Source organism: Typopeltis vanoorti, chromosome 12 (genome assembly GCF_054136105.1).
Source record: "Typopeltis vanoorti isolate ZY-2024b chromosome 12, IOZ_Tvanoo_1.0, whole genome shotgun sequence".
NCBI classification, from domain to species: Eukaryota; Metazoa; Arthropoda; class Arachnida; order Uropygi; family Thelyphonidae; genus Typopeltis; species Typopeltis vanoorti.
In genome coordinates, this window is record NC_143560.1 from 88,378,111 (window position 1) to 88,404,230 (window position 26,120).

Sequence of the window (26,120 nt, forward strand, 5' to 3'; positions counted from 1 at the left end):
TGTGCCTCCTTACTTTCTCAACACTAAATGCAAGGATAATCTTTTTGAATGACAGGCTATATCAAGTAGAGTGATGTGAGCAAATATTAGAATAATGGGACAACAAGACTTATTTGTGCCTGTGGTCCCACAGAAGGTTCTACTAAAGAAGAAATTTAGGAGTTTTTCAAAGCATTAGAGAAAGCATCTGACACATGAAAAAATGAAAGGTTTTTGGTCCTTTGGAGATCTAAACAGCAGGAAATGATTATGAGACATATAGAAATGTTTTGGGAAAATTTTAAGAAATAACAAAATTAATAATAATAGTAAGCACCTACTGGATTTCTGTTCAAGACATGGACTAGTTATTATTAACATCGTGTTCCAACATAAAAATATGCATAAATTCACATGAAATTCACAAATTCTCAATAACTGTGTATGGCATGAGAATTTGGAGAGGAGAGATGTTAATAGTGCATTAGATGTTGTCAACAGATGTTTAAGGAAAGCAGTATCAGACTGTATACCCAGGATCAGGAAGATTAATTAAGTAGGAATAAGATTGATGAATAGTTGTTAACAGGAGTTGCAGATAAAAAAAAGGTTGTGGAGGGAGTATAAAGAAAAAAGGTTATCAGCATACCCATGAGCAGTACAAGGTACAGGCAAGGAAGGGTGACCTGTATGGTAAGGAAGATCAAAGATGATAGGAAGCGCTAGCTGATGATTCCAAAAGAAATCCTAAGGAGTTCTTTTGCTATGTGGCAAGTAAAAGGAGGGCTAACTATGGAAGGAAGTGTTGCTGGTAGGGAAGTAACAGAAGCAATTCAAATAGTTGAATTACTTAGCAATTCATTTTGCAAAAGTGTACCATCTTGGTTTTGATATTGCAATGCAGGATGAGTCACTGACTGATGAGAGACTAGAGATGGAAGAAATAGTGGTGCTTAGTATATTGCAGAACCTGTATATGTGCAAACATTTCCATAGGGTTAAATGGCATATCAGCCCACGTGTTATGAGAATTTGCAAGAGAATTATTATTATTATTATTATTATTACCACAGGCTACTCCAGGAGTCTTTAGACTCATCGAGGGAGGCCCTAAACATCATGTTCAGACAGCTGTTCAACATTCTCACAGTATCTATCATACCTTGCCTTGAACTCGCTCACTGTCATAGCACCCACAACAGACTCTGGCAGCTTATTCCACTCATTTACCACTCTAAAAGTAAAGAACCCAGCTCTAACACCTCTGCTAACCACGCTCTTGCCCAGCTTCCATGGGCGTCCCCTAGTTCTCCCACCACCAGTCCTGATCTCAAAAATATCATCTGAATTAATCTTATAGAATCCTTTTAGCAATTTGAATGTCTCAATCATATCTCCCCTTTTTCGCCTATCAACTAGTTTCTGCAACCCACAAATCTTCAACCTGTTCTCATATGGTGCATTCCATAGACCTGCTATCATCTTAGTCACTCGCCTCTGGATCCTCTCAACCTCCTCCCCATCAAGAAGGAACCGAGGTGACCAAATCTGGGCACAGTAGTCGAGATGAGGTCTTATCAGGGCTCGGTACAGAGGTACAATAACTTGTTTTTCTCTGCTCGTCAAGGTATTTTTCAACAACCAAGTATCTCCTCTGACCAAGCTGTTTAATTTAAGCCTCAGTTCTGGTAAGGTTTCCAATAGAGTGAAAAGAAGGCAAAATAATCCACTGCATAAAGGAAGCTCTAAGAAAGAAGTAGCAAATTATAGCAAATTATAGGCTAATCAGTTTATGAGGAGGGGTGGTTAAGGTTTTGGAGAAGTTGATAAAAATAAGAATTCAGGACTAGTTGGACAAAAATGGGATACTTTATAAGGAGCAAGATAGTTTTGTGAGGAATAGGTCTCACCTTAGTAATTTACTTACTTTCTATAATAAAGTAACAGTAGAGTTGGATAAAGGAAATGCTTACTCAGTGATACTGCTGAAATTTGCAAAGGCATTTTACTGGATTACACGTGGAACTCTGTTGAATGAATTGGATTAAATGGGAATAGATCTGAAACTGGTCATTTGGATTAGAAGATGGCTGATGAACAGATATCAGAGAGTGGTTTATGGAGGAGTTGAGCCCAAGAGAAAGCGGGTGACTGGTAGTGTATACCTCAAGGTTCAACTTGGTCCTCTGTTGTTTAATTTGTTTTGTACATTAATGATATTGGAAATAATTTGACAGGAAATATCCACTTCTTTGCTGATGATGCAAAATTGGGAAGAGCCATAGTCAGAGAAGGTAATGTAGAGATATTGAGGATGACGTTAATATACTGGACAAAGTTAAACGGCTGCCAATTTAGCATGGCTAAATGTAAGATGATGCACTTTGGGAAGATGCGATCACTTGCTATGTACGATATTGATGGAATTGAACTGCAAGAAGTTGATGAAGCAAGGGACTTTGTGGCGATTGTGGCCAAGTAAGGAGAAGGCCAAAACAAAACATCAGATTACATGGTTGTTGAAGAATACACTGACAAGCAGGGATAGAGAAATTATTATTCTGCTTTATAGGGCATTAAGACCACATCTGGACTATTGCACACAGATCTGTTCGCCTAGATTTCTTGGTGATGAAGAAGTGGTGGAGAGGATCAAAAGGCGAGTGACAAAAATTGTGGCAGGTCTGTAAAATGCATCCCATGAGAATAGATTGAAGGTCTGTGGACTCCAAAACCTAGTTGATAGGCATAAGAGAGGAGATATGATAGAAGCATATAAGTTATTAAAGGGGTTTTATAAGCATGAAATCTCATCATGTTACACCATGATATGTATTTTTTATTTAAACCAATAGAGAATACAGTTTAGTCAGTTAAGTCCCAAATCGCCAGCCCATCCTTGTTCATTCAGTACCCAGTGGATACCTACTAACAAGGCACACGATGTTAGTAGGTATCCACTGGGTACTGAACGAATGAGGATGGGTTAGCGGTATCCAATGGACACCTACCAACAGGATGCACGATGTGAGGGTGACGATTGGAGATTAAGTCAGAATCCCCAGTCAGTTCTCATTTCTTAAAAATGATGTAGTAGTCTCCTCCCAGTTATCTGGTTTGATCCTTATGCGACCTTGTGTGATTCATTTAGAATGTTTTAGAATATTTTGTGGGGTTTTTTTGTTGTTGTTTTGTTTGTTTACACTAAGTAATAAACTAAAGTCGGTATCATAAAGCTCAAATGCATTGCAACAATTTTTATTCATCTTGGTTGTTTTGAACAACACTTAATGCATTTAAGACAATATTATGTATAAATTGCAGTATTCTTCTGGCCAGTTTGCCTGTTTTTTAAGATGAAAAATCATAGTTTCTGGAAGAAAAATCTTTTCACCTCCATCTTGTCCATGGCACTAGCACATCTAACCTTAGTACTGATGTGTTAAATGTCATGGGATCTTTTGTATGTGGATTAAATCAACTAACTTTTCTTTGAAGAAAATTTATAAAGGCATTTTAGATTCTAGGTGGATTCAGACCTAGGTCTTTCCAGCCATGGATATTGTCAATATTGACTGAGCTATGGAAACCCCATTTTATTCTTATCCACTATGATATTATTATTGTTATTACATGACACCTCCAGGGAGTCCTAAGACTCATCGAGGGGATTTGCTAACCACTCGGCCAACCAAGCCAGCATATATATTTTATAACTGAGCTTTAAGTGAAAAATGGACAGTTAAGGTAAAATATGCCCCTAATTTTCAAAGTTAAACTTAAAGAGCATGTGTGTATGATTTCATTTTGCACGTTCATGCTTTGAACCATACAAATTGCATCATTTCTTACTCACCCACTGGGTGCAACCTGGAGATCATTTCATCCTTCTGGTTTGCCATCTGATGGGTACATGAATAATCATTACATGTACTTTGCAGAAAAACCCATGACAAAAGTAGATGGGATAAGATTCAATTCTTTCAATATATATATACATAACCAGTAATCAAGTGACTTATTGGTTGGTATGTTTAAATTTCTAAGAGGTATTGATAGTTATATTTCATCTTGTATTAATCAGATATGAACTATCAGCATATAAGTGGCACATCTAAGTAAAGGAATAGGCATGAATACTAATAGGCTTGTTGTTACATAGATAAATAAATATCCAATTTACATTAATAGCAATTTGTGTGTGGTACGTGTGTGTGTGTGGGGGGGATTTATAAGTAAATATCATAGTGGATAAATCCCCTCCACACATACACAACTACCACTGCACTGCAACAAGCGCATGCAAAATAAAAGTTTTACTGTAGCAGGAACCATAGTAAAATACTTTTAAAAACTTATTTCAAAATTAGTGATAAAGGAACTTTTTTCTAAGAATTTTTGATGAGTTTACATCCATTCCTTCTGTTCTTTAACCCCAAGAAAGAAAATATTTTAGTTTTCAGAGTTTATTTTCAAGAAATCCAAGAAGAGCCTGGTTAATCCTAAAAGATTAGCCAAGCTTATCTTATTTTTGGAAATCAAGTGAGGAAAAAGGTTGAATAATTAATTGTTGGTTTAATTTTGATGACTGAATTATGGGGAAATAAGAATGGAAATTATCCATCATGTAAGCAGTGATATTCAGCACCAGCATATAAAATAATTGCAAGTTCTAAGAATTGATTGATACTTTGAATGCATATTCTCAAAGCAATGTTTTATTACATTAAAGAAACAGCTTTAAAAAATATTAGTAGATAATGTAGCTCACAGCAGATTTATCAAACTATCTTATTGAAAGTTCAATTCTATATTCCCTAAGAGATTGTGGAAGGACTTCTGACTGCAATGATTGCCTTTGTTTTCTTTTGATGTTTTTGTAGATAAAGTACCATTTTATAATCTTAAAACAGAAATTTTATTAGATATTCATATATACTTTGCATGGTGCAGAAATCGATCCATTTATGTAATGCATGATATTTTTAAAAGGAAATGTTATAAATTATATTTATGAACTCAAAATAAGAAAACATTACCATGAAGAATTCATAAATATTGGTTTTAAATCAACTATGAAAAAAAAACTTGAAAGTAGCTTACTATATACATATATTGATGAATGTGAAACACAGCCCAGCATGAATGTATTAAAGTTATTACTGAAGAAACAAAGATAGCACATTTAGCAACTCTTTAATGGTAGAGCAGGATAAATGCATTCAGACTTGATATATTAACATTTTGTCCTGATCAGGGATTTCATCTCTCACCGAAGTAAAACCACAAGAAATTCAGCTATTAATAAGAATGCCTTATGTATTAAATTTATTGTGGAAATACACTGCTTTGTTAAATTAAATGAGATGATATTTACTTAGTCTGCATTAAATTATCCATTTGAATAGAGAGAGAAAATTCTGAAGTACCTTTATTAGATATGTTAGCAGATGAAAATGTTTGCATTGTGTTGAGCAGGTTCTTATTTACAAATGTTAGAGAGGGATGGTTGCATTGACTCATTCATAACCTTGGAAAATTTCTTGAGTACTGATCACTAATCATTCCGTATTTAGAAACACTTAAATCTTTTACTCAGAACAGACACTCAAAAGTTTCTTGAATCTTTTGTCTGCTGAAGGGATATTTTAGTAAAATTGTTCTAATGCCATAACTAGATCGCAAACATGATTGCATGAGAACTACTGGTATACTGTCCAAATGTATAATACCCTTTGTCATAGAAAGAATATACATATCTACATTACTTCTTTTTTTAATCTTTATTTAAAAAAATAAACTGTACTGCTCTGCAGAATACTGCATATTTGTCATGTTTGGCATAAGACTTGTCATGTTGCTGCTGTCATATAAACATTTCTGATCACAACTTTATATAGATTTCTGTCTCTTTGTAGTGGATCCACAAAATAATTTCATAATAAATGTTTAATTATGAATTTTATATTTTTATAATAAAAAATATGAAAAATTAATGCATTCGTATAATATTTTCTTCTTCAGTTGTACATCTCCAACATTCATGAAAATTTCTAATCTTTTACATATTTATTCATTATATATTATTCATTTTGTAAAAAAAAAAAAAATACTGACTTTCATTATTCATTTACTTTAATAGTCTATCTTTTACTGTTTATTTGCAAATGATGTGCCTCTTAATTTTTTCAAATGTCTCTAAAATTTAAGGAGAAACATTCGATCATAAGTATTTTTGCTAAATACATTTGACACTCACTATAGAACTTTTAGGGACTACAAAAATAGTTCATTATGTTGGATAGTTTGCTATAGTGAATTTATGTTAGACTAGCAGTTACTTATGTGACTTTGGTTAAGACTTAGTAGTAGTTTGTTTTAGTGAGTGGATTAGTTATAACAGTATTTACTATAGTGAGAGTCAACTGTATGTAATAATGTGAGTTCTTAATAAGATATATCAAGTGCATTTCTTTCCATCTGATTGGCTAATATTGAAATAATATCAAAAACATTATCTTAATTCTCTTTCCTAAATTGAAGCTACATTAATATAAAGAAATGTTTTAAAATAAAACTATTTTTTCAAGCAGGACAAAAGAGTGAGGAAGATGGTAGGTTGAAATCACTACCATTTAATTTTTATTTATTTTTTTCCTAATGAAGTTACTTTGGAAAGCTTAGTATATATTTCTGGTATATATAGCATGGCAGCTTGATTCCTGGTTGAGTTTCTTCTTTAGTTTTTTGCTTGTTAATTGCATTTAATTTTTGAGAACTTTTGTTTTTATTAGTTATAATTCTTTGTTTAAAAGGAGATAGGTTTTTTTTCCTTGTCTCTTTATTTGCAAGGTAAACTTCAGCATGATTATATAACAGCGGCATGCTGTATAACTTTTTTTTTTTTTTTTTTAAATTGAAAACCAGACATTTGTTAAGCCATATGGTATTCTAGTTTGTCATTTGTTCCAGGAGGTTCTACCTAATCAATTCATTTATGTACTGTACCTTTGGCTGAAAAGAATATGTGTGCTGTATTTGAAACTTACCTTTCCCTTTATAGAAATACTGAAGAAATATCTTTATCACTAAATTTTAATTTAGCAGTAGAAAAACATAGTATATTTTGTAATGTTCTGTTGCTTGAAATGTTAATATTAATGGTAATCTCTATTTAACTCTGAAGAGAATAGTTGAATTGTCATGCATTATATTCAAATATAATATGTAAAAGACAGCCAGAATTCTATACTCTTACTTTTAGGTAAGAGTATAGAATGTAAATATCAGAAAGATGCAAAATGTTCAGAAGCCTGAAAAAAGCTTAGAAATGGAGAATATAGTATTATAAAACCAATCAGAGATAATAAAGATGACATAAACTCAAGATGAAGGTATCCTTGATGTCTGGAGTGCAATTACTTTGAAATATTGCTAAATGAACCAAAAAAGTGACTGTTTTCTACAGTGGTAGAAAATATTTCAGAAGAATGCAGTCAAGAATATGTATACAGTGGAACCTCGGTTGTTGAACGCCTCTTTTCTTAAACAATTCAGTTCCCGAACAGGCAAACTGGCAACCACGTGCTCCATGGGCTGAGATTACGTAACTGATGCTCTCCATAGGAGAGCATCAGTTATGCCGTAGCCTACGCTCAGTGCAGACACCTGCTGGAATTTCTGGAGAATTAATTAATTTAAGACACCTATTGTATATTATTATTATTATTATAATTATTATTATAAGTTGCCTCCATGGAGTCAAAAGACTCATCGCGAGAGACCCAACATTGCATACTAACCATTATTCACAAATACTTCATACTTCCCCTTAAACACTTCGCATTCTTGAATTTGGTGCCTTTTCTTGAGTTTTTTTGTGTTTATGGTTTTTTTTATTTTTATAAATTATTATTAAATAAGCTGCCATTGGGCCGAAGGAGGATAGTGATAGCAGCAAAGCGAAAAGAAAAGTTGTTAGAACCAAGATAGAGGTGAAAAAAAGAAATCATATCCAAACATGAAATGGCTTTCGTGTCTCTGATCTTGCTATATGCAGTTCAGTATGGTATAGCGAAATGATCTGAAAACGATCTGCACAATACTCAAAAATAAAGAGGTGATCAATTTTCGTCTATATTTCATCTATTTATTGTGTTTATTCTTTTTGTGTAAGATTCCATGCATTTTCATTGTTTTTATATATGATTTTATGCATGAAGTACTGTTATACAGTTTAAATAAGCAATCATCTGGGGTTGGGGAACAGATTAATCCATTTTACATTAATTCTTATGTGAAAATGGTTTCAGTTTTCAAACAAATCGGTTTCCGAACAGCCTTTAGGAATGAATTATTTTCGACAACCGAGGTTCCACTGTATATATATCAGTATTTGAAGAAGAAAAAACATCGAAAACCTGAAATGTGGAAAGATAACTGAAGCCGATGATATTTTGACTAGAAATTCTCAAATATTGTTATTAAGAGTTTGTAAGTTTAAATCATATCACCCCTCTTTCTCTTCTTTGCTACACTCCAGGGCATCAGGGACTCATCGAGGGAGGCCACATACTACATGCACCAGCTATCATACTTATTCTTGAATTCATTCATGCTGCTTGACACTCAACATCCAATGGCAATCCATTTTAATCATGCACTACCCTATGAGAGAGTAATCTAGCCCTCATCGCTTTCTTAGCAGCATTCGTTCTTAGCTTCCAAGGATGCCCTCTTGCCCTTTCTCTTCCCTCCATAAAATGAAAAATTCCATCAATTGAAATCATGTTTCAGAAGTTTGTAAGTCTAAATCATATCACCCGTCTGCAATCTATAAAGTCTCAATCTGTCTTCATAATTAATTTTCCACAATCCTGATATCATTTTTAATACTCTCCCCACTGTATCAGAATCACAACGGAAACCAGGAGATCAGACCTACACACAATAGTCCAAGTGGGGTTTTATCAAGATCTTGTAAAGATGCAAAATGGCATCCTTATCTTTATATGTGAATGTTTGTTTCAACATTGCAATTTATCTTTTGAGTTGTATTTGCAATCTTTGCTCTACATAGCCTCGAACTTCAACTCCCTATCTATTAATACTCCAAGATCCCTAGCCCGATCAGTTTCTTCTTGCATAATCCCATGATATAATATAACATTGGATGTCTAATTACACCCAAGTGCATGACCTCATATTTATTAACACTGAACTGATAGCCATTTTTACATGCCGTCAATTCCAGCCAATAATTCTGTAAGTACTGCATATAAGCAGCATTCCTGATTACCATGCCTATCTTTGCATCATCAGCAAATTACCGTATGTCACCTGTCAAATCCTTCCCAATATCATTAATGTACAGATTGAATAACAGTGGACCAAGGATTGATCCTAGTGATAGTATACCACTGGTTACCTTAAATCTTGCAGACTTGCATTCCACATATACCACTTTTTGATATCTCTCAGTCAGCCATACTCTTTATCCAAACTAATATTTTATAATCCAAACTCATATTCTCCAATTTATGCAACAGTCTTCTATGCTGTATTCTGTCAAAAGCCTTAGCAAAATCCAAAAGTATCATGGTGTATCCATTCCCCTTGTACATGGAGGTATAAAGGTTTTACAATAGCTGCTCTGTATAATTCAGAAGATCTGATCAGAAGGTCGAATTCTGGATGAGTGGAGTAAAGCTCTCTCTCTCTCTTTTATAGTACATATAGTACAGATTATTAATCTGTAAAAGGGGAAATAAGCAGAGAACAATAAGCTGAGTTGTGGCCAAATAGAATTTATCAGGATTAATTTTCACTTGTTGAGAAATTAGAACATAACAAGGATCTGTATTTAAGTTTTTGTAGACCTAGAAAAGACATATGACAAAGTGGTATAAGCGGGACATTATGTTGAGCAATGCATAGTATATTTGAGATGTAAGTCTACAGTTATAATTAAAGGAAATACAGGAAGAAAGTTTGTAAAATCAGCTGTGAGAGGATGGGTGTGTGGTCACTCTCTTCATTCTTATTCATCATCTGTATGAAGGAACAGCATTGATACCAAAATTGAAAATATTCAGCTCAGTTCTTTGCTTTATGCAGATAATGTTCTCTTAAATGAATCCAGTAAAGTTTGCAGGATTCCTTAACTAAATTGAAAAACTTCTATGTATATTTGATATGAAAATCTGCAATAAAATGACAGACTGTGAAAACAGGTAGGAACTGAATTGAAAACATCATCTGTATCCTTTATGGGAAACCTACAGAACATGTAAAACATTTAAGCACAATTTTCAGTGAAGATGGCCAATTAAATATAGAAATAGACAACAGAATAAGCAAAGCTGATATTGTGAAGCATCAACTAAATAAATTGTGTGGTATATGATATACATAAAACAGTGTTGAAACTTGATCAAACACCGAAGACCACGGGTATGAGATTCTGAGAAAAATCAGGAGAGTGAAACAGATGACAGCGGTGGAGCCATATTAAAAATAAAGATATCAGGAAGAATGGAACTCGATGTTAGCATTCAGTAATGTGTGAAACTTCATGTAGTATAGTCACGTAAATAGAATGTGTGAATGTAGGTGGATTGATGCAGTTGGAGGTGTTTTAGAAGACTGAAATATAAGATGTGACAGTATTGGAGTTCTGACAGTTGACAGGATAATTTGAAGAAATTTGTTGATTGCAAGTATAGTAATGATGTAAACTCTTCATGTAGTACTATCATAATATTTGGTACATCGTTTGAGGATACATATCAGATTTTAGATGGGTGAAATAGCACAAAGGATCACTTGGATGTTGAAGAACATGCACTGACAAGGAGGTTATCTTTCATTATAATGCTATGACCATGACTGTTCTATATATGCAGATTTTGTTACTTTGATTTCTTGGAAATGAGGAAGTGATAGAGAGGACCCTGAGGCAAGTAAGTGGGGTGGCTCCAGATCTGTGCTCTCTATAAGAGTAGATTAAAAATTTGTTTGTTAGGTGGAAAAGAGGGATATGATAGAAACATATAAATTACTAAAGGGAGTTTTATAGGGTAGAAGAAATTTTCAATACATGAAATTCCTGGGTCGGCCTGGAACTTGTGTAATAGTTAGCAATGGCGTGAGGACTAGATTATTTGCTTAGGAAGTGGTAAATGAGTGAGATGGGTTACCAGAGTGCTTGCTTTCTTACTGATGGAGATCAAAGATGTTTATGATAGGAATTGTATGAATAATAGTTAGTGTGAACCTCCTGCAATAAGTAAACTCCATGGAAATTTCTGGATAATGATGCAAATATAATAGTGTTGTAGATGCAAAAGTCAGGTAGGGGAAGATTATTAACATTTGAATGCTTGCAAGTTGTAGCTTTTTGAAATATTGTTGAATGTAGCTTGTTCTGTAGCAAGAAGCAGCAGGAATAAATCAAAGGATCAGGTAGTCAGTGAGAAGTTGGACTGTATCTTGATGTTGATTGATTGCCCTCAAATTCCAGCTAAGAGATTTGAGAAAAGTGAAGAAATAGTAATTGTAAGTATCATCAGGGAGTGGATGATGAAGGTTTGTAAATGTTTTATAATTGCAATGTGTCTTAGATGTCCTCTGACCTACAAGCAAATCTGTACATCAGTCTGTTCACCAGTGTACTTTCAACATAAACCATTGGACTGTGAAAAGAATTTTCACTTGCCGCTGCAATGTTATTTGAGCACTGCATCAACAACACATTCTTCTAATTTCAAGACAAATTCTATGAACAAAAAAAGGACCTAATGATAACATTACTATCTCCTCTTTTAGCCAACCTGTTAATGGAATGGCTGGAAAAACATAACCTGGGGACTACAAATTATGACCTAAATTTTGGCTATGCTATGTCAATGCAATATTCATCATATGGCCTAGTTTGGCAAAACAACTACAGGACTTTTCCAATCATCTTAACAACATTCATCCCTCTATAAAGTTCATCAGTTTAGAAAACAAGAGATCCCTCCATTTTTACACCTTCCTGGAGGTCTTCAAACAGAATAAATTTATCTCTTCAGTCTATGGAAATCCAATGCACGCACACAGAGAGAGAGAGAGGGGGGGAGGAAAATACTGTGTAACTTCCCACCACTATCCCTCAGAAAAAATTTGTGTATTTATAAAACCCACTGAGATAGGGTATATAACATTTTCAGCAGTACAGAGGAAAAGAAGCCAAGGATTCAAACCTCAATCATGCTCTTCCAAAAAAATGATTGTAATAAAAAAAATGGTAAAGAACATCCTAAAAGAGCCCACTAGATAAAGAAATGGACAGAAAAATCAGGAGTATAGAGGGGCAATGCCACTCCCTTAGATACCATCAATCATAGAAAAGATCTTGAAGGTATCGCATTAGCAAGGCATGGTGGCTTTCTCCCTGGTAAATAATAGCTCGAGTCTCTTTTTTTTTTCTCCTCCCCCCATTCACAACTTAAAATCCTGGGAGTATACAAGATCAGTTGTTCATATATGAAGGCTATGTGAGACAAAAGACTGGTCTGGAGAGAGAGAGAGAGAGATGTACATGTCAGAACACATTAAGGAAATGGAGGTGAGAAGGCATAATAAGCACACCTGTAGTACTAATGTACTGTAGGTTTACAATCTTTCATTGATTGGAATCTCAAAAAAAAAATAAATAAATGCTAGTACTGCAGCATACAGAAGTGATAACATTGATTGCACTTTCTTTGTCAGATCATTCAAAGAATAATTGGAATAATTGTAAATATTAAAAAACCCTAATCAGCATAACTTGCTACAATCCTACATCAGGTTTGGTTGTTTTTCATCAAAAACCTAGTGCAAATCTTGAACATTCTATGTATCAGCATTCTATGATTGCTGGTCATCATAATATCAAGAGTTGCATGCACACAACACTATAAGTCTATTTCAAATATTCTGTATTACTGATACACTTAGTTTGCTTGTTGTAAAAAAAAAAAAAAAAAAAAAAAAAAAAAAAAAAAAAAAAAAACCAGTCAATATGATATCAGTTTAGTTTATTATATCTCCCTCCTGAAGAGTACTGTAATTCATGAAACTAGTAGAGATTAAAACTTAAATTGTTCAACAGTCTCCATGTGAAATACATACCATACAAACTTTCAATAAGGTGAGTTAGCTCATTTCACATGGAAATAGCAGGGACATTTCATTCCTCAGAATAGGCAAGTTGGTCAGAAGAACACATGCAATTAACAAACATAATGCACTGGTCTTATAACTTTAATTGATTGCTTTCAGCTGTAATTTTAAATAACAATAACTCAGAGGATCTCCTCATCCCCCACTTTCTCAGCTATCAAAATAAATGTACATATAACCTACTGTACATTTTTTTTAAATGTGCATGCCACCCATGAAAGGTTAAGCTATACTCATTAAAACTCTGCTAATGGAGACCTTTTTTTTTTTTTTTTTTCCTTCCCCAAAACACCTCAGATCTCTAGTAAGCATTGTGGTGGTTTCATGTTAGGCAAGAAATTCATATTAGCCTCCAAAATAGTGAAGTTAAAGCAGATTATTAGAGAGACAACACCGAAATTACAGAAAGTCAAGTGGTATTTGAATGAACATAGGGAGGATATGAAAATTAAGCAGCAAAGTAAGTAACATTGTAAAAAAAATATATATATTTCTTGATATGGTGACTATCACAAAACATGCTGTTGATGGGTGGGTTTATAATTTCAAGTTTTCCTGGTACAAAATTTAAAAATATAGAAAAATCAATTCAAAAATAGAAAAGAAAAATTAATTAGATTGTAATTGTAGTAGGTACTAACAACTTAACTAGCGATAAGTTCAGTATGAGAGAGGATATGAAAAGGTTGTTGGAAGAAGTGAGTGTGAAGAATGAGAAAGTGAAAATCATAAGTATATTACATCAATATGATAAAAATGAATTAAGAAGAAAGGCTATGATGGCAAACGATTCGATGCATATGTAGAAGGAATGCATTTTGGATGTGTGGAATTAGTTTGAGGGAAGATTGAATTTGTATAAGAAGGACGGTCTACACTTGAATGCGTTTGGTATCAGGAGTCTTGAAAGACTAATAACTGGTAAGAGACCTAACATAGAGTGTAAGGGAAACTAAATTATAATGGGGGAAGTGGCGAGAATCTTTGTGTAGAGCAACAGTGTTATGTAACTGTATTAATGACTGGGATGGACATTATCCTGGACATGTTTACAAGAAGAGAACAATTTCTATTTTGTGTTTGTCCAGATCGGACCCTTCAATTATGTACAAAGATGTCTGCATATGTAAGACACTAGAGAAGAACAGTGATCTGCAAGTTAACTGTGTCATGCAGACTATAGACAAGAGTAAACAAAAAAACCTATAGGTAGGTTATTATATTATGTCTATACATTTGTTTCTGATACTAGGAGTATCAGAAACAAAGGGGGTAGAGTTTGTGCCTTGGCCAATATGTTGGGACCTCAGATTGTAGGCATTTGTGAGAGCTGGCTATCAGAATCAGACATACTAACTGGTATTGAGTATAAAGAGTACAGTATTTTTAGAAAGGATAGACAGGATAGGAGAGGAGGGGGGGGTGCTGCTAGTGATATTGGATGATTGAATCCAGTTAGTGTTGAGACCTATGATTGTAATATTAGTAACAGTTATTCATGTGGCAGTGAGTTTGAAGCAATCTGATGTGAGACAGAATCTAAAAAGATCAAATAAATAGTGGGGTGTTGTTACACTTGGTTGATTGGTTGCTAGTGAGGAAGAAATGCATCACCAAATAAAGACAGTAGGTACAAAAAGAGTAATCACAACAGGGGACTTTAATTATCCAAACATTGATTGGGTAGCAGTAAAATTTCATGAGAAGAATGAAACTGAATTTATTGAGCTGTTGTGAGACAGCTTCCTCAAGCAGCATGTGACAGAAGGAACTCTAGATCAAACAGTGTTAGATTTGATTATAGTGTCACAAGATGTTTCGGTTAAAGACGTAACTATTCTGCCTCCAGTTGATAACAGTGATCATGCAGTACTCACTTGGCAAGTGGCTAAGTTTATGAATGTTCTATTCAGAAAAGTTACATGCTGAACTACAAATCTGGAAATTATGACCAACTGAGGAATATACTGGGTTTGGTGCGAAAGAATATCGCAGCGCAATGGAAGCATTTAAAAAATACTTAAATGATGCAATATCAGAATGTGTCCTGAGAGTTCAAAGAATGAATAGGGTAGGAGTCAAATGGATGTTTAATCTTATCAAGCAAGTGATTGTAAGAAAAGGATGATGTGGAAGGAATACCCTGTGCATAAGGATAATGTCTGTTATGAAAATTATAAGCAGCAGGCCAGAAGAGTTACAACTGTTGTATAGAAAGCTAATTCTGAGTATAAAAAGAAACTGGTTCTGCAAGTTAAAGAATTCTATCATTACTAACATAAAGAACCAAAAGCCTTAGTGGATATTAGATCCAGCATTATTTTAAAACTGAATGTAGAAACTGAAAGTTTTGTAAGGTAAGTTGACCAGAGAGCTTACAGGAATACACTCCATGGCATTCAAGAGTTGCCTTAGTGCAGACTACTTAGAAGACATAGGCACCTCCCAAGCATCTATATATTCACCTTTTATTAGTCCATTTTGATAAGGTTTCACTGGCCTGACAACTGTTTTGAACTAGTTGGTTTTCTTCAGAGACCAGGCAGAAACCTTAAGAGAGCAAAACTTTCTTTCAGTACTAAGGAACTTGAAATGCCACAGAAATGTTTATTTTGTAACTAATATATTTTTCGTAAACTCTCAGTCAGTGCATAAAAGTAATTACTAAAATAAAGAGCCAAAATACTTCAGTTTGGTGATGCAAAATTATATAAGCAAAGTGGATATTAGATCCAGCATTGTTTCAAATGGCGAATGTAGAAATTGTGAAAGTTTTGTAAAGTAAGTTGCTAGATCTAATACCCACTTTGCTTATATAATTTTGCATCACCAAACTGAAGCCTTTTGGCTCTTTATTTTAGTAATTACTTTTATGCACCAAGAGTTCGCTTAAGAAAAATACATTTCTCTGACATTTCTCGGGACAAACTAGTTATTGGAAGGCAATAACTGGTTTGTCCCGAGCATAAATCCAGCAAGTACTTAGCATTATCATTAGCCATGCCTTTTACTTCCATTTCCCCAAACATTTCTGTATGTTTGGGATGATTTATTTTCTATTCTACTGTTTGTGTCCAGCAAACAGATTTTTATTTTTCTTTATGTTGGATGCTTTCTCTAATGATTTGAAAAATTCTTCTACTTCTTTTCTACTAGAATTTTCTAATGGGACCATAGGCACAAATAAGTCAAATTATCCAATTTCCCATTTTGAAATTTACCCATGTCATCCTACTTGAAATTGATTCCTATTTAAAAAATGTATCGTTATGTTTGGTATTGAATACTGCAACACTGTCCTTCTTTTTATAATTACGGGTACCTGAATAAATTGTCTCACTTTTATTTGTAGTAAATCTCAGCTGTTTTTGTTTTCACATTCTTAGTAATACCATTTATGTTGATATGATATTTCTGTAATACTTCTCCTGGTTCCACCTCTTTTACATTGATGCTGCCATGCTAATCTTCAATTCTCTTGAGGTCTCAGTAGCTGATTTTTTTCCTATTTTTCATGATAAATAGCTATTACTATTACTATTATTACGGGCAACTCCAGGGAGTCATTAGACTCATCGAGGGAGGCCCCAAATCATATTCATCACAACTATCTGACATTCATACAGTATCTATCATACCTCGCCTTAAACTCATTCACTGTCACAGCATCCACTACAGACTCAGGGAGCGCATTCCACTCATTCACTACTCTAAAAGTAAAGAACCCAGCTCTAACACCTTTACTAACCACACTTTTGCCCAGTTTCCATGGATGTCCCCTAGTCCTCCCACAACCAGCCCTGTTCTCAAAAATATCTTCTGAATTAATTTTATAGAAACCCTTCAGTAATTTGAATGTCTCAATCATATCTCCCCTCCTCCGCCTATCAACCAATTTTTGCAACCCACAAATCCTCAATCTGTTCTCATACGGTTCATTCCACAGACCTGCTATCATCTTGGTCACTCGCCTCTGGATCCTCTCCACATCCTCCCCATCAAGAAGAAACCTAGGTGACCAAATCTGAGCACAGTAGTCTAGATGGGGTCTTATCAAGGCTCGATAGAGAGGAACAATAACCTGCTTGTCTCTGCTTGTCAACGTATTCTTCAGCAACCAAGTGATTTGATGAGCTGTTTTGGTCACTTTTGCAATGTGTCCCCTAAATTTCAATTCCCTATCCACCAACACTCCTAAATCTCGTGCCTCATCAATTTCCTGGAGCAGGGTTCCACCAATGCAGTAAACTGCCTCCAATCTTTTCACCCCAAAATGCATAACCTTACATTTTGCCACATTAAACTGACATCCATTCTCCTTAGCCCAGACCTCCAATCTATCCAAATCATCCTGCAAAATTTTGACGTCATCTGCATTCACTATTGCCCTACCCAACTTTGCATCATCTGCAAACAAATGAACTGTTCCTCTCAGATCATTTCCTATATCATTTATGAACAAATTAAACAGCATTGGTCCAAGAACAGATCCTTGTGGCACACCACTAGTCACAGGCCGTCTTGTGGACTCTACTCCCGAGTAAACCACTCTCTGATATCTCTCCGTCAACCACCCTCCTATCCATCTCACCAACCCTATGTCCATTCCCATATGCTGCAATTTACTGATTAGAATTCCATGTGGAATCCTGTCAAAGGCCTTGGCAAGGTCCAGTAGAATCACCGTAAACCCATTTCCCTTATCCAGTTCAGCCGTCACTGTATTATAATACGTGAGCAAGTTACTGAGGCATGACCTACCCTTCACAAAACCATGCTATCCCCGATACAGTATCCCATTTTCTTCAATCCAATCTTGTATTTTCCTTTTGACTATTTTCTCTAAGACCTTTACAATGATTCCTGATATGCTAATCGGTCGGTAATTTATAACAGCAGTCTTGGAACCACCTTTATGCAGTGGAACTATTTTCCCCTCTTTCCACCCGCTCGGGACTAACCCAGACCCGAGACTCAAATTAAACAAAATGGTCAAGGGTACTGACAATTCTTTAGCTGCTTCTCGTACAACACGAGCTGGTATACCATCCAATCCCACAGATGTATTGACATTGAGGTTATGCAATAGACTACTCACCTCCACTTCATTAACCACAATTCCCGTATAATCTACTGGTTTATTCGTTTCTGCAATGTCACCACCTTGATGATATACTTTTGCAAAGTGCTCACTCAGTAACTCAACTATCTCAACTGATTCAGTTACCTCCCTACCAGCTGGAGTCTTGCATACCTCAGCAGTTCTTAGACTGTATGATAAATTATGTTATCATAATTTCTAAAACTACAATTTATGACTATATTTAAAACTATATATCATAATTTATGAAACTATAAGCACATCATAATGTGCTTATAGTTTCAGATCATCCATACAGTTTGGTTTGCTAATTCTCAAATTGCCAGTCCAATCTTATTTGTTATCAACCAAGTGGATACTTAGTAAAGGGATGCACCATGGGAATCTGAAGTTGGGTCAAAGCCCAATCTCTTCTCTGCAGTTTTTAAAGGCTATCTAGAGTTCACCTCGCATTTATCTCACTTCATTCCTTACAAACTGCTCAAAAATATGGGATCAGAAAAGTCTGCTGTATAAAGTGCATCCTATCTATTCCACTTTGGAATTACTTCAGAAGGAATTCAGTTTTATCTAATAAGTTTTTATTGGATATAATCCTTTAAATTTACATATATCAACAGCCATTCATTCTAATACAACTTTACAGCTCTAAAGCTTAGCTATCTCCAGTATTGAATATATTGAAGAATGGGTTCTCAAAAATTTTAATTTGTACCTTCCCTTCAAGTCCATTTGGGGTGGATAGAAATTAAATGTATCTTTGCAAGATCCAGTTTGAAAAATTGTGTTTGGCAGGCATTATTCTTCACTAGCCATAGGGCCCAATTGGCACAAAAAAATTATCCTTCACGGAAGCTGCTTCACTTAGAATGACTCTTCAAGGAAAGTTTTTGAAGCATAAAAACTGTCAGTTTCCAACTTGCTTATTTGAACTTGTCCAAACTGTGGGAAATTCTCATCCTAAACTGTTTTAAATTTGTTCATCTATTCCTCACTGTTATTGTAGTAATTTGTTACTGGCATGACATCTAGCATGAACAGTTTAGTCTCCTGTTAACTCACCCTGAAGATATACACAATAAATTTGAATCTTGCTGTAGCAACAGTATTAGTTTGTTATAATGTATAAATTGTTGTAGTGAATTTTGACCAATTTCCATAGATTGTAAACTGTGGAAATTTTGAACTTTTCAGTGATTTGTCATAGTAAACGTTGCATGTATGTGCTTAGATTGACTGCACGTTTCTGCATGTTTATTATTTTATGCATTGAAATGGCATAAGTAGCTAAAAATATTGGGTCAGCAAGAACTTTAATTATTCAGCTTAGTGCAGCCATAGAGGGATAACCTCTTCCTCAAAAGGAGGTAGGGGATGATGAAGAAAGATAATGAATATCACTGTGATCTAGCTTTTATTTTTTTTATTCACTGAAAAAATATGCATATTTTATTTAACTACAAAACTTTGCTTTATATATATATATATATATATATATATATATATATAATAAATTTTTTCGGAAATGGAGATGCTTAGATGATTGAGTCATCAGTATATGATTGTTTTTATGCTGAGTAAATAAGCTTCATAAATTAGATATGTGTGTGTGTGCAGGCTTAATCAATTCATATATTTAATAATACATGCTTACAACACCTAACTGTGTACAATCAAGGAACTATTCTATATGACTATAAGAATCTGTTGCTATTCTTGAAATCTCTCTCTCTCTCTCTCTCACACACACACACTCATCTAACCATCTGATATTTATGTCATTCATGTTTTTTTTTCCTGCTTACTACTACTTAGTTGAAATTATTACATTATATTTTGTAGATGGATGGAGTAAAAGGTGCATCAAGTGGAGAAGGTGTTCTTCAGAACTTCTTTAACAGTCTTCTGAACAGGAAAACAGGACCAGCTGCTAGTCCTAGTGGAGCTATTAGGACAGGTACAGAACAGCATCTTTATCCAACAATTTATTAATAGTTTTCATCAGTGAACTTCTTTAGTGATTTTGATCACAGATATTAACTTTTAATTAATGACATGCAAAATATTCTGTATTTTTATATATATATAAAATATATCATCATCATAACTAATTAACATAACTAATTACGGGTATAGACCATATTGGTCTGTTCCGGTCTCATTATCCATCCAATATCCTTTTTTGAGGTCTATCCTGCCTTCTCTTTCCAATTGGTTTATATTTTAGTATTTGTTTAAGATGTCGGGTGTTGGCAATTTGGTTTACACGTTCAATCCATTTTTATTTATAATTGTTTAGTTTTTCTTCTATTGATTTTGTTTTTAGTTCTTTTAAAATGTATTCGTTCCTTTTTTGATCTAATAATGTGTATTTTGCACTTCTTCTCATAAATCTCATTTCACTTGTTTTTATTCTTTGTTTATTTAGCTTGTCCCAAATTTTGCTGCCATATAATAATGTGGGTACCGCTAAAGTATTGTATATTTTCAAGCTTGTTTCTTTTTGTACTATATTTGGGTTGAGTGTTCTATTTTATCAGGCCTGTAATTTGTAAAAATTTTGAAGTTTTTAATTTTATGTCCTTTTCTCCTTCATATGATATTTCACATCCAAGATAACTGAAAGTATTTATCTGTTCTATTATTTTATTATCAATAACTATTTTGCTTCTAACTGGAGTTTGTCCATAAAATGCATTGTTTTAATTTTATTTATGGAAATTTTCATTCCAAACTGTTCTACTATAATGTTTAAATTATATATTGCTCTTTGTAAATTGTCTTCCTTATCTGATATTATTACCTGATCATCTGCAAATAATAGCATATTTATTTTGTTATTCCAGGAAATTTCTATACCTTGAATAGAAATATTCAAGGTATAGAAATTAATGTAAATATTCCTTGGTTTATAGATTGTTTTTCAGACAACTTTTCATTTATTTTTATTTCATTCTCTTTGTATATATTCAATATTGCATATAGTAAAATATTAGGTATATTTATTCTTTGTAATATATCAAACAGTATATATCTTTTTACTTTGTCGAATGCTTTTTTGTAATCTATAAACAAAAGGTGAGTTTCCAAATTATATGTATATATATATAATGTCCACAAACTATAGATTGCTTAGTGCCTTTTCTTTTTCCAAAGCTGGAGATTAATAGTCCATGTGAATACTTGAAAAATAGAGGTTGATGAAATGAAAGTGGAAGAGTAGAAGCAGGTTTGATGGGTTTTCAAGCTGTTTGGACTGTAAATGACTGTTGGGCAGCTGCTGATCAAATTATTAGAGACATCAGAAAGTGGAGAAATGACAAATGCCATTTCATTGGAATATCACCCAGTGAAAAATCTGTCAAAAAAAAAAAAAAAAAGCCATAAAGTGGTAATAGACCATCTCTGAGACAGAGATGGTCTATTACCGCTTGGACAGAGACTTGGATCGCTTTGTGAGAGAAAAATTATCGATTAGAAGACCCTGCCCTCTTCTGGACTGCAGCAAGAATAGAGAGAATTTTTGGTGCATGACCCCAGAGATGAGAACAGTATTCTTAAAGAGTGGATATGGGATTTGTACAACATGAGTAATAGCTGGCCAAATGAAGGATAACTTGAGCAGAAAAGTTGTGGAGGCCAAGGAAGTGACAAAAGATCTTGAGCTGATGTTTACTCCCTAGTCTTTCCTGCACAAATACATTACTTCCATAGAAGAGTGATCTGATTTTATCTGCCAATCTGAATGTTAACAAATGTAAGCAGAAATGAAATGAGATTTTTATTTTTTGTAAAAAAATAGAGCTGCCTTTTGGTATCATTAAAGGCATTGAAAAATATTAGTTTTGAAAAATAGTATGAAGATCAGAGTTTAAGACATTGGTTGTAGAAAACATGGGATATTTAAGCATTTGCAAAGTTTATCAAATGAGGAAGGATGAATGTGTCATCATCACCATAGACCGTGGATAAGCTTTGAAGACTGTGTGAGATGGTCATTTAGATATATGAAGAAGAGCATTTATGAAAGTATAAATCTCTGCAGTGCTCTAGCATTGGTGTAGAAATCTAAAGAGAGGAAACTGTCTAAATACAGTACAGAGGAAGTGGCCAGAGAGTAAACCAGTTAACCATAACAGAGGCAGAGTTTGTTGCGCAGGTCTCTGTACCACACCTAATCAGATGCTTTGGAAATGTCAAGAACAACAACATAAACATGAAATGTTTGGTTTATTGTTGTTAGCCAAAACGTTTTCATATTATGTATCCAGAAATGTGTAATGATGGATTTTTTTTATGAGTTGATTATGAATATAGACTGGGTATTAGTTTTGGAGTGTTCGTTTAAGTATGTGTGTTGTGTGTGTTGGGGGGGAGATAACATCATGACCAGAGGACTTTTCGATATCTAAGTTACTCGAGATTCTTCTGATGCCTTTCTGATTAAAGACTACATGAGGCACATATGAACTAATTCTGATATATTTAAAGGTGATTTGACTTGGTCATCTGCTAAATTTGTTAAAGAATAAGAATATATCATAAGGTCAGATTATTTTTCAAACAGGTATTGTTGTAGTGCCATCTGAGAGATGGAGAGAGGTGGGCGCACAGGTGGGTAAAAGCCCATTGATCTTTGCAAGGCACAGAAGGCATAACTGCCATTTGTACAAAATACAAGTTTTCATGAATTTAATTCATTCAACGTCAGATTCGAATTTGGTGATAGTTATTTTGCAGTTGTTACATGCTTCATCGCAGTGAAGCATGTAACAATTTTGAGAATGAAGCTGTAGTATTTTTTCCTCAACACTTATTAGAAAATTAAGTCTTGTATAATGGGCAGGAATTGGAAGGAGTGGGGAATGAAGGCCATTTCTGCAAGCATAATTTCAGTAGCTCAAGAATAAGTACTTGAATCAGAAGAGTAAAAAGTTTGACCATGGAAAGAAAGCTCAGGGATTTCTCACTTGGTGCTGAAATGGTGCTCACTGTAATGCTGAAAGATGTTAGGTTGGGAGTTTCTGAGGGAATGATATTCCATAGGAGAGGAAACTTGTACAAAAGTCACCTCTATACAAGGTGTTGTCTTGTGCTGAGGTGACTTTTGCACTATATTTAGGAGAGTCGGTTAAAGAAAAGATCAAGAATATTGGGAGAATGGAAAGGTTGTGGTTGACAAATGGGTATTTGGATTAGATTATTGATTACAGCAAATACTCGGCACCCTTTCCAGCTTGATAATTCAAATTGGAAGAGAAAGTCAGTTGGACTTACAGACATTAAAGTAACCAAGGAAGATGACCTCACTGTTTCGGTAATTGAACTGCAGAAAATCAGTCTTCAGAATAAGAAGTCAAAATAGGTCAGAATGATATTCAGAATTAGGGGAATGATAGAGACAGCAGATATGTTACAGAATGAGGCAAGGAAACCTGAAGTCAGAGAAAGTCAATAAAAGTGGATTCTAAATTTAGCATTTTCTAGCATTGAATTTCTAGCCCGTAAACAGTGCCAACTTTATTGTGAAAGGAATCACACAAGTGTATTTTGGGAAGTCAAAAACAAGTTAGGTTTAGTTGTCTGTATTTGTATCAGATCATTGACATTTGTGTTTCTGCTGTAAATCTTGATAGAATGGATATGTAATTTTTTTTTTATTTGGATGTTTTGTGTGATATGTACATTTTATTTTATTCGTTTTTATTTGAGGGAGGTTTCTTTACCTGTAGTAATACTATAATTTTTTTTTTTTTTTTTTTTTCAGAGATTATGTGGCTCCCACCCATGAAAGGAGTCGATAAACCTAGAGTACATTCATACAGTGGGTGGGCTAAGGATATTTAAAAAATTTTTTTAAATTAATTTATTTTTTTACATAGTTTAGAAACCCTGCTCTGGAGACCAAACATGGGCACTTTTCAAGCCAATAAGCAGGACAGTTGTCTCACACTGGGCAATGAAATTCATTTCCCACCTAAAGACAATCACAAACATTCATGCCTACAGTTGGATTTAAATCTACAACCTGTTGGCCAGTGGATATGCTAATTACTCAACCAACCAGGCCCTCAATTTGGGAACATACCCAAAATGGAAATATACTCAAAAGACTCTCGGGTATGTTTCCTATATAGAGAACACCCAGTTCCCTTACCATAATGTTGCCTCAAAAGTGTTTTCTCTCTGTCTCATTACTTACGCTCCCTCTAGGCATGGTCTGACAGAGCAGAATTATGTGCCTACTGATTGGGAAGCTTCTTGTTATGTTATCCTCAGCTTTAATCCCATATTACTATTTAGTGAGGAGATAGACTGCAGAACCACTTTACTGCTTCTTAAATGTGGAGGAGGTTCTAAGTCTACAATATGTTTAACATACTCTTCAAGATATTATGCATGCTTCTTGGAAAAGATGTGGGGTAAAAGAAAGAATCTTTGCTATAGCTACAAAACCTGGCATCAATCATTTGCTTCTAATTAAGAAAAGTGGTGGGTTTCACTGTGTGATGAAGGTCATATACAACCTAGTAGGTCCAGTTGATATTTCCTCCAACTAGGAAGGAGCCCTTTTGATGGAAACAGGTCAAAGTAGTACAAGAAGATGAGCATAACAGCTGACTGTGAGAGACCATGTACAATGATTCCTCATTATTTATAAGGGATGATTTTCTCGAATAATGTTGAATATTGAAATAGCAATAGTGCTCATAATAAAATAGGTTATAATAGTATAACATTTAAGAGAAAAACCAGTCTAAATTTGTGCCTATGAATGTATTCTATGACTAGTTAAATATATATGCATGGTTTTTAATAAAGCTAAAAAAAAAAAAGAGTTTAAAATCGTGTGATATTTATTTCATTTATCGAACAACACAATGTAAAATTAATCAACTAAGCATTCCATTGGTTGATAGTACCTGGTGTTTGAAAAGATAAAATAGCTTTTCATGGATGTTTGATTTCTTTTCTTTTTAAGTTTGCTTTAAATTTTATGATCTTCTCCATATTTCAATCCAACCCAAACACTTGAGCAAAAAAAGTTGTCTAGATAATGGTGTAACTACTTTGTCGAACTCCTCTGTGGTCAGTCCATGTGTTGAGACTCATTAAGTTTGTGAATATCTGTCATTGCCATGTTTTCAAAGTCCTTGCCCTCTATTCCTTTTTCATTTATGAATCTCAATTTCTACATCCTTTATATTGGTGATTCTTCTATCATTAAAGCTTCACTTTCTGCCAACACACATTAATAGTAATTCCTTTACCTCTTCAGCTTATGCTGTTATACTCATCAGAAAATCAGCAGTATTATAATTGTTTTAGCTCTGGCTTACAAACCATGGCTCCTCTTCCATTTCATTTAGTAGGCCAGTGAAGTGTGCTAACGTAATGTTTTGCAAGCAGTAGTCACACCTTGGTATAGCAGTTGTGAAAGTGATGGTGGGTTTGCTTTCAAAAATAAAATATTGACAATTGGATGGTCAGCATTAAATTGTCTAGATTGTCTTAAAGTGCTATCATTCAGAACAACTTTGAATGACAAAGATTTTTAATGAAGCTCGGTGAAGTTAAGTTTCACTTCACATGGAAAGCAGTTACAGAATTGCTCTTTAAAAGTGTTACCTCCAGACTTCCATAATTTTATTGGCTTCCAAAATAAGTTTTATCTTCATTAAGTATTTCTTCTAAATCATTTATCCATAATTAACTTTCTTAATTTGTGTCAAATACTTCCTAAAGCCATGAATGAAATTTGCTGATGCAAATATACCCATAAACTTCATGTTCCAGGTAAAAAAGGGATTAAACTATTGTTTAAAATTTT

The 26,120-nt window shown here is 34.2% G+C and overlaps 1 protein-coding gene across 1 annotated transcript in view; it reads left to right on the forward strand.

Moving 5' to 3' along the window:
* Dlic (dynein light intermediate chain) overlaps window positions 1-26,120 on the forward strand; it is a 225,422-nt gene that overhangs the window by 167,226 nt on the left and 32,076 nt on the right. Inside the window, exon 11 of the mRNA XM_090401278.1 lies at window positions 20,132-20,246. Within this exon, the coding sequence (XP_090257404.1) occupies window positions 20,132-20,246 (115 nt within the window). The remainder of the gene's footprint in view (window positions 1-20,131; window positions 20,247-26,120) is intronic.